This window comes from Oncorhynchus tshawytscha, linkage group LG31 (genome assembly GCF_018296145.1).
Source record: "Oncorhynchus tshawytscha isolate Ot180627B linkage group LG31, Otsh_v2.0, whole genome shotgun sequence".
In the NCBI taxonomy this organism is placed as follows: domain Eukaryota; kingdom Metazoa; phylum Chordata; class Actinopteri; order Salmoniformes; family Salmonidae; genus Oncorhynchus; species Oncorhynchus tshawytscha.
Genome location: NC_056459.1, coordinates 9,696,530 through 9,706,539, shown reverse-complemented (window position 1 = coordinate 9,706,539; position 10,010 = coordinate 9,696,530). Strand labels below are relative to the sequence as shown.

The window sequence follows — 10,010 nt, the reverse complement described above, 5'->3', positions numbered from 1 at the left end:
ACATTATTTTTTTATGTACAAGAATTGCATTTTTTAATGCACAATAATTAGTTAAGGCCTATTTCATTTGATTTGAAGTTAATAAAACAGTAGGCCTATTTGATTTTACGTCACAAAAACCCAATGCACGCGCAGTATGTCGTCACAAAGTGTGGGCGTGGCTGGTTCTGAAAAAGCAAGATTGTGCGCGAGGATTTTACAGCGTCGCCACAGCACTCGCACGAGTGTACGGTTTTTTTATTATACCCCAGTGGAGCGTACCCAACGACAAACAAAGAGTAGCCTTGTCAGCCAAGATTTCTCAAGACGTAAGATAATATTTTCTTTTCATTGCATTGTTGAAATGTAAATTGATATGTTTTTTAATTGCATTTTCATAATTTTTCCGCCTTGTCAGTGACCTACATTAGTGATATGGTGTTGCATTTAGTGCACCTGTGCTGGATAGTGGATACAAAATTACATGTAGACTAAACTAACAATATTGAATGTTGATTTTTTTTTTAAACAATTTTTATATAGCCTGTAATAGTAATGTTAGAATTAACTATTTATCGTCCCAGTAGGCATAAGAAAGAAACGAAATACAATAGCCTATAACCTAATTTTGCCCATTAGGCTGGCAAGGCCGGATAGCCTGTTAAATAAAAATCAGAAATGCACACAATTAAAAACGGGTAAGCTCCGAATTGAGTGTCAATGGTAGATAGATAACGCTCTACCGTGTTTTATTTTATGCTTGGCACATTATCTCAGATATTTTTAGGACTGCATGACCCAGTTTCTGGAATAGTCTCCTTCGTTCGCACAGATGACATTCTGTCAAAAACGGAGATGTCAGGTGTGAATCTATATTTACATGATTAAAGAATAACTGCCAAAATGGCTTGTAATTTCTCAAGCCCCATAGGCGTCAACCGCTCCGTTGAGGCTTTTATGTCTACTTAATATGGTGAATTGTTTTCTGTAGCATACTACTGTATCTCTTGATATGATATACATTGGTGTCGTATTGAGGACGGGTGACGCTCTTAGTCAGTATTCGACCGTTCTACACAATATTATGACCTAAATGTTGATTTCATGCTACAGTAATGGCATTTTAACAACAGGCTCTTGTCTGTTGACCATTTTACATTGAACTGCTGTATAATTTTTAGTGTTTAACTGTGTTTAACCACAGAAGTGTAGCCTTATTGTATAATACCGTTAGACTTCATTTGGTTTAGGAAATTCACATTCACACCATTCACATTTTCTTTCAGATCTGTTTTGCAGTTGTAAATAGGTAGCCCATTACTGTAAATATAATGTTGAGGGTGCCCCAAAGCCTAAAAATAAGATGTTTTAAAATAGAATAAATGTGCCCTTGTTTGCACTCTTGGGGAACCTATATTTATGTGGTCACAATTAACTTAGTAATGTTCAAAAAGTATTATGCATACAGTACCAGTCAAAAGTTTGGACACACCTACGCATTCCAGGGTTTTTCATTATTTTTTATTATTTTCTACATTGTAGATAATAGTGAAGACATCAAAACTATGAAATAGCACATGGAATAATTTTAGTAACAAATCAAAATAGATTTCAGATTCTTCAAAGTAGCCACCCTTTGTCTTGATGACCGCTTTGCACACTCTTGGCATTCTCTCAACCAGCTGAGGAAGTCACCTGGAATGGATTTCAATTAACAGGTGTGCCTTGTTAAGTTACTTTGTGGAATTTCTTTCCTTAATGCGTTTGTGCCAATCAGACAAGGTAGGGGTGGTATACAGAAGATAGCCCTATTTGGTAAAAGACCAAGTCCATGGCAAGAACAGCTGAAATAAGCAAAGAGAAATGACAGTCCATCATTACTTAAAAACATGAAGGTCAGTCAATCTGGAAAATTTCAATGACTTTGAACGTTTCTTCAAGTGCAGTCGCAAAAACCATCAAGCACTGACAAAACTGGTTCTCATGAGGACCGCCACAGGAACGGAAGACCCAGAGTTCCCTCTGCTGCAGAAGTTCATAGTTACCAGCCTCAGAAATTGCAGGCCAAATTGCTTGACAGATTTCAAATAACAGACACATCTCAACATCAACTGTTCAGAGGAGATTGCATGAATCAGGCCTTCATGGTCGAATTGCTGCAAAGAAACCACTACTAAAGGACACCAATAAGAAGAGACTTGCTTGGGCCAAGAAACATGAGCAATGGACATTAGACCGGTGGAAATTCATCCTTTGGTCTGATGAGCCAAAATGTGAGATTTTTGGATCCAACCGCCATGTCTTTTGTGAGATTTAGAGTATGTGACTAGATGATATCTGTATGTGTGGTTCCCACCGTGAAGCATGGATGAGGAGGTGTAATGGTGAAGGGGTGCTTTGCTGGTGACACTGTCTGTGATTTTATTTAAAATTCAAGGCACACTTAACCAGCATGGCTACCACAGCATTCTGCAGCGATATGCCATCACATCTGGTTTGCGTTTAAGTTGGAATGCAGAGTGAAGGAAAAGCAGCCTTCAAGACTGTTGTAAAAACATTCCAGGTGAGGCTGGTTGAGAGAATACCAAGAATTTGCAAAGCTGTCATCAAGGCAAAGGGTGGTTACTTTGAAGGATCTCAAAATATATTTTGATAACACTTTTTTTGGTTACTACATGATTCCATATGTGTTATTTCATAGTTTTGATGTCTTCACTATTATTCTACAATGTATAAGAAATAAAGAAAAACACTTGCATGAATAGGTGCGTCCAAACTTTTGACTGATACTGTATATCACACAAACATTTCAAGATCAGATCAGATTATGAGGAATACCAAATCAGGTCATGTTAACAAATGTGCGACTCAACATTATTGCATTCTAGACCTACAACTTGAATGTTAGTGTTCTAGGTTTTAAAACCTATCACCAGAAAGCTTATGTAACCTAGTTTGCTTCAGTTTGCCAACAGGTTTAAATGAGCAACAAGGATTGACCTAAATCTGTATCTCAAGAAAAAACAACTTGATCCTGTGCCCATTTGTTCTAATGTAATGGCATAGACTTCTCTTAACCTAAACTCTACTATGGGAGAAAGCCAGTCAAGACAAAACGTTCTCCTAACCATGGCATCTACAGTATAGGGGCCCTTTGGAATAAAGAAAAAATATCAGGTAGCCATTTGAAATTATAGAGACATAGTACTAGAATGAAATACTGTATATGTGGGGACTAAGATTAGAGCAATATGTATGTCTAATCTATTTTAAACTATGATCCCAAATCGCATTTTAATTTCCTCTTTTACATTCAGGTAAAAATGCTGGTGAAATCAAACAGCGAGTATGACTCCTTCCTCTACTGGAGACAGCCCATCTCAGCCCCCGACCTGTCCGAGCTGGAAGACCTGGGTGTGACCAACAGCAAGCCAACCAAGAAGAGCAAGAAGGCCACCAAGAAACAGAATGCTGCCTTAGCCAAGCCAAGGAAGCAGCAAGAGGCACAGGAGGCTGAATTGTCAGAGTACACCACCTTCAACTACTGGAGAGAGCCTATCCCCAGCATCGACCTCCTCGACTTCAACCTGCTTCTGTGAGAACCATCCCCATCTCAGCCTCCCAGTCATAAGACCTTCCCTCTCCTCACACTGACCCCCATCTGGATAAACATGGATTTTGTTAAGTTTCTGGTCCCAAGAAGAAGTACTGAATCTGTCTGTACTGTGCATTTTTGTTTAGGATCCCGCCCCTTTTTTTATTTATTTATATTTTCGCCTAAAATGACATACCCAAATCTAACTGCCTGACCTGAAGCAAGGATATGCATATTCTTGATGCCATTTGAAGGGAAACACTTTAAAGTTTGTGGAAATTAATGTAGGAGAATATAACACATTAGATCTGGTAAAATATTTTCTTTTTTGTATTTGAAATGCAAGAGAAAGGCCATAATGCATTATTCCAGCCCAGGCACAATTTAGATTTTGGACTCTAGATGGCAGCAGTGTATGTGCAAAGTTTGAGACTGATCCAATGAACAATCTCATATCTGTTCAAAATGTTGTATCAAGACTGCCAAAATGTTCCTAATCAAGTTTATAATTGTGCACTCTCCTCAAACAATAGCATGGTATTATTTCACTGTAATAGCTACTGTAAATTGGACAGTGCAGTTAGATTAACAAGAATTTAAGCTTTCTGCCCATATCAGATATATCTATGTCCTGGTATTTTTTTGTTTGTTGTTACTTACAACCTCATGCTAATCATATTAGCCTACTTAGCTCAACTAGGAGTGGCAGGATAGCCTAGTGGTTAGAGCGTAACCGAAAGGTTGCAAGTCCAATTCCCCGAGCTGACAAAGTACAAATCTGTCGTTCTGCCTCTGAAAAGGCAGTTAACCCACAGTTCCTAGGCCGTCATTGAAAATAAGAATTTGTTCTTAACTGACTTGCCTCACAAAAATAAAAAAAACTGTCCCGTGGGGGGGACTGATCCCGTAGAGGATAACCTCCACATAATACTGAAAGGACATTCTAGGGAGTTCTGCTTAGGTTTTCTCCACATGAGGGCTACATGACTCGATCATTAATTTCAACAAACATAACTAACTAGAAATAGCAATAAGGTGAGCCTTTAAATTATTATAAATAGTTAAATTGCACACTGACTGCAAGGCTCCTGTCTCACATTAAGGACTTACACATTCATAATTTGTGAGAGAACTTGAGTATGCTACATCACATTTTTTAACAAATGCAAAGTGCTGTCTCATTTTTAGCCTCACCTAAAACAGGCTTGAAGGGTAGTGCCAACCCGAGCCTTGGAGAGTGTCCGCATGTTGTATTTATAAGTAGTTATTTTTAAGTAGTAGAAAGTAAAGCACCTCCACACAGAACAGATATTTTAGAAGCTCTTAGGTAGCCACAAGTATGACTGTCTTTTGCGCTTTGTATTGATTTGTTTCAGACACTGAACTGACTGGCTCAAACCCACCCAATTAATTTAGTATGCTGCTTTTAGCCTACCATAAGTAGGCCTCAACAGAGTGCAATGACTGAGGATAAATGTTAGAGATTCCAATGCAGAGCTAATCAACTGTTTTCTTTACTTTCTGCATAGACCACCGGTACGTACCGTCTGAATGTCAAGGAAATAATGGATTGAAATGTTTAATGAAAGAAGGGAAAGGAATGTTTTTAATTGTGCCAGACTGATGTTGCACATGGTCTTGAAAGTACGGTAGTACACTCTCAAATTTTGGATACTTTTAATCATAAAGCTAACTTGTGCAATGAGCAGTAGATTCCCAAATGTGACTCATCGTACTTGGTCTGACTTTTCTGAAATAAATGGAGATTAAGATATGCACAGGATATCAATACACTTTGTTTACTGTGAGAAATAATCTCAAACTAAAGGGCTAGAACATGCAGCATTTTTTGAGGAGATACAGTGCCTTTGGAAAGTATTCAGGCCCCTAGACTTTGTCCACATTGTGTTACGTTACAGCCTTATTCTAAAATGGATTAAATACAAAAATCCTCTCAACACACACTACCCCATAATGACAATGTGAAAACAGGCTTATTTACATAAGTATTCAGACACTTTGCTATGAGACTCAGGTGCATCCTGTTTCCATTGATCATGCTTCAGATGTTTCTACAACTTGATTGGAGTCCACCTGTGGTACATTCAATTGATTGGACATGATTTGGAAAGGCACACACTTGTCTATATGAGGTCCCACATTTGACAGTGCATGTCAGAGGAAAAACCAAGCCATGAGGTCGAAGGAATTGTCTGTAGAGCTCCGAGACAGGATTGTGTCGAGGCAAAGAGCTGGGGAAGGGTACTAAAAATGTCTGCCGCATTGAAGGTCCCCAAGAACACAGTGGCCTCCATTCTTAAATGGAAGAAGTATGGAATCACCAAAACTCTTCCTAGAGCTGGCCTCCTGGCCAAACTGAGCAATCGGGGGAAACGGGCCTTGGTCAGGGAGGTGACCAAGAACCCGATAGTGACTGTGATAGAGTTCCTCTGTGGAGATGGGAGAACCTTCCCGAAGGACAACCATCTCTGCAGCACTCCACCAATCAGGCCTTTATGGTAGAATGGCCAGACATAAGCCACTCTTCAGTAAAAGGCACATGAGAGCCCTCTTGGAGTTTGCCAAAAGGCACCTAAAGACTCTCAAACCATGAGAAACAAGATTGAACTCTTCTGCCTGAATGCCAAGTGTCATCTTTGGAGGAAACCTGGCACCATCCCTCCTGTGAAGCATGGGGTCAGCATCATGCTGTGGGGATGTTTTTCAGCGGCAGGGACTGGGAGACTAGTCAGGATCGAGGGAAAGATGAACGAAGCAAAGTACAGAGAGATCCTTGATGAAAATCTGATCCAGAACGCTCAGGACCTCAGACTGGGGAGAAGGTTCACTTTCCAACAGGACATCGACCTTAAGCACACAGCTAAAACAACGCAGGAGTGGCTTTGGGACAAGTCTCTGAATGTCCTTGAGTGGCCCGGACTTGAACCTGATCGAACATCTCTGGAGAGACCTGAAAATAGCTGTACAGCGACGTTCCCCATCCAACCTGACAGATTGAGAGGATCTGCATGGAAGAATGGTAAAAACTCTCCAAATACAGGTGTGCCAAGCTTGTATCGTCATATCCAAGAAGATTTGAGGCTGTAATCTATGCCAAAGGTGCTTCAACAAAGTACTTAATGTAAATGTGATATTGCCATTTTTTTTGTTTTTATACATTTGCAAAAATGTCTGAAAATGTGTTTTTGCTTAGTCATTATGGAGTATTGTTTGTAGATTGAGGGGGGAATGATTTAATCAATTTTAGAGTAAGGCTGTAACGTAACAAAATGTGGATAAAGTCAAGGGGTCTGGATACTTTCCGAATGCACTGTACGCACATAAGCATTAAACAATATTTAAACATTTTGAAATAAATTGAGAAGTTAAGGTTTCATTTCTCATGACACTTCCAAAAACATGTCATAGGCGAGGTTGTCTCATCAAACCGGCTTCAGTGTAACAATGTCCATGCAACTATATATGCCTAAAATGGACAGTTTGTGAACAGGTCTTGTTAAATAAAGAGGCTTCTTGAACACCTCCAACTGCCAGAGTAGGCTATGGACTCATGTTTTGTCCATCAGACACCCAGTAAAATATATGGTTTACTGGATAATTATGAGCTTTTTCAGGATTCTTATTCAAATAATATGAAACCACTTCCTTTGGGGCATTTGGTATTAAAAGCTCTGCCTATGACAGAACATGGGACTATTACACTTTCATTAAAATACCTACAGTTGAAGTTGGAAGTTTACATACACCTTAGCCAAATATATTTAAACTCAGTTTTTCACAATTCCTGATATTTAATCTTAGTAAAAATTCCTTGTCTTAGGTCAGTTAGGATCACCACTTTATTTTAAGAATGTGAAATGTCAGAATAATAGTAGAGAGAATGATTTATTTCAGCTTTTGTTTCTTTCATCACATTCCCAGTAGGTCAGAAGTTTACATACACTCAATTAGTATTTGATAGCATTGCCTTTAAATTGTTTAACTTGGGTCAAATGTTTCGGGTAGCCTTCCACAAGCTTCCCACAATAAGTTGGGTGAATTTTTGGCCCATTCCTCTGGACAGAGCTGGTGTAACTGAGTCAGGTTTGTAGGCCTCCTTACACGCACACACTTTTTCAGTTCTGCCCACAAATGTTCTATAGGATTGAGTTCAGGGCTTGGTGATAGCCACTCCAATACCTTGACTTTGTTGTCCTTAAGCCATTTTGCCACAACTTTGGAAGACCCATTTGCGACCAAGCTTTAACTTGATGTCTTGAGATGTTGCTTCAATATATCCACAGAATTTTCCATCCTCATGATGCCATCTATTTTGTGAAGTGCACCAGTCCCTCCTGCAACAAAGCACCCCCACAACATGATGCTGCCACCCATGTGCTTCACCGTTGAGATGGTGTTCTTCGGCTTGCAAGCCTCCCTCTTTTTCCTCCAAACATAACGATGGTCATTATGGCCAAACAGTTGTATTTTTGTTTCATCAGACCAGAGGACAAAAAGTATGATCTTTGTCCCCATGTGCAGTTGCAAACCGTAGTCTGGCTTTTTTAGGGCAGTTTTGGAGCAGTGGTTTCTTCCTTGCTGAGCGGCCTTTCAGGTTATGTCGATATAGGACTCATTTTACCGTGGATATAGATACTTTCGTACCTGTCTCCTAAAGCATCTGCTGTTCTATAATTGATTTGTACTTTTTGCACCAAAGTACGTTCATCTCTAGGAGACAGAACGAGTCTCCTTCCTCAGCGGTATGATGGCTGCGTGGTCCCATGGTGTTTATACTTGAGTACTATTATTTGTACAGATGAACGTGGTACCTTCAGGCGTTTGTAAATTGCTCTCAAGGATGAACCAGACTTGTGGAGGTCTACAATTTTTTTCTTGGCTGATTTCTTTGGATTTTCCTATGATGTCAAGCAAAGAGGCACTGAGGTTGAAGGTAGGCCTTGAAATACATCCACAGGTACACCTCCAATTGACTCAAATTATGTAAATTAGCCTGTCAGAAGCTTCTAAAGCCATGGCATACTTTTCTGGAATTTTCCAAGCTGTTTAACGGCACAGTCAACTTAGTGTATGTAAACTTCTGACCCACTGAAATTGTGATACAGTGAATTATAAGTGAAATAATCTGTCTATAAACAATTGTTGGAAAAATTACTTGTGTCATGCACAAAGTAGATGTCCTAACCGACTTGCCAAAACTATAGTTTGTTAACAAGAAATTTGTGGAGTGGTTGAAAAACAAGTTTTAATGACTCCAACCTAAGTGTATGTAAACTTCTGACTTCAACTGTAGGTGCAGTGCACATTAGTATTCATTGTAGCCTGTTCACTTACACAAACAGACATTGGTAAAATGTTGAAACTGTTTTTATTAATTGATTTTACATAGTTCAAATCCACAGTAGTTACTGTATAACCGTAGATATAGCAATACCAGCATTTAGTTAATCGCAATGGTTTACTGCCTTTGTACAATTAATGAATACAGTGTTTTTACTGTAGCAATTACTTCGAATGGCAACATTCCTTGCAGGTCTCGAACCTGAGTCTCCTAGCGCGTAGGCAGGCAAGACCTGCTAACCACTGCTCCAATAAAGGTTCATCCTTTTGGTGGATCTTGGCAGGCCTACCTAGGCAAGTGTCAGTACACCAGTTTCTAAACCCAGAGGCGCAACATCGCAAGACTTCCGGGAACGCTTGTCAAACAGACCAGACCAAGGTTTGAGAAGTCAATGAGATATTTTTAAAAATTATAGTAAAACATGATTCATTAGTTGTTCATTTTCTCGAAATCTAAAGGCACTCCCTAGATTCAAGCCAATGTCTTAAGTAGTTGAACATGTTATTACTCCAACCTCGTGAAAGTGACAAACTGACACGTTTAAATATATTTTCTTAAACGTTTGAGTTGACGGCCTGTACATTCTCAGTTTGGCGCAAGACGACCATTGTGCCACATTCAAAACTGGGAACTCAGAAAAATATGAGGTCAAATCATGACATCAGTCATCTTCAGGTCGTAAAGTCAGAGCTCTGGAAAGAAGTCAGAGTTCCCGAGTTGGAATTCCACGTTGGATGACTATTCAAATCGATTTTTACCAGTCGGAGCTCGTTTTTGTCCTGAGTTGCCAGTTGTTTTGAATGCACTGAAGTTGAAAGTCAGATTTAAGAGTTTCCCAGTTCCGAGTTCCCAGTTGTTTTGAACGCGGCATTAGACCCAACATTATGTTTCAAGCCATGAGCTTAGCTAGCCAATGTCACAGTGACTTCATGCCTACACGTGTTGCCTTGTTCAGGGAGCTCGGAAATGCCGACTTCCAAGCTTTCAAAACATCTGGAGAAAAAAACAAGCTACGACTGGGAAAAATCGATTTGAACAGTCATACAACTCTGAACTCTTTCTAGAGCTCTGACA

At 39.6% G+C, this 10,010-nt stretch overlaps 1 protein-coding gene across 1 annotated transcript; it reads left to right on the top strand.

The window, feature by feature from the left end:
* The first annotated feature begins 174 nt into the window (after nt 1–174).
* LOC112229763 (protein AF1q) lies at nt 175–3,826 on the top strand. Its single transcript, XM_024395782.2, has 2 exons — nt 175–308; nt 3,297–3,826. The coding sequence occupies exon 2, from the start codon at nt 3,303–3,305 to the stop codon at nt 3,576–3,578; it is 276 nt and encodes a 91-aa protein (XP_024251550.1). The 5' UTR covers nt 175–308; nt 3,297–3,302; the 3' UTR covers nt 3,579–3,826.
* Nucleotides 3,827–10,010: the final 6,184 nt, after the last annotated feature.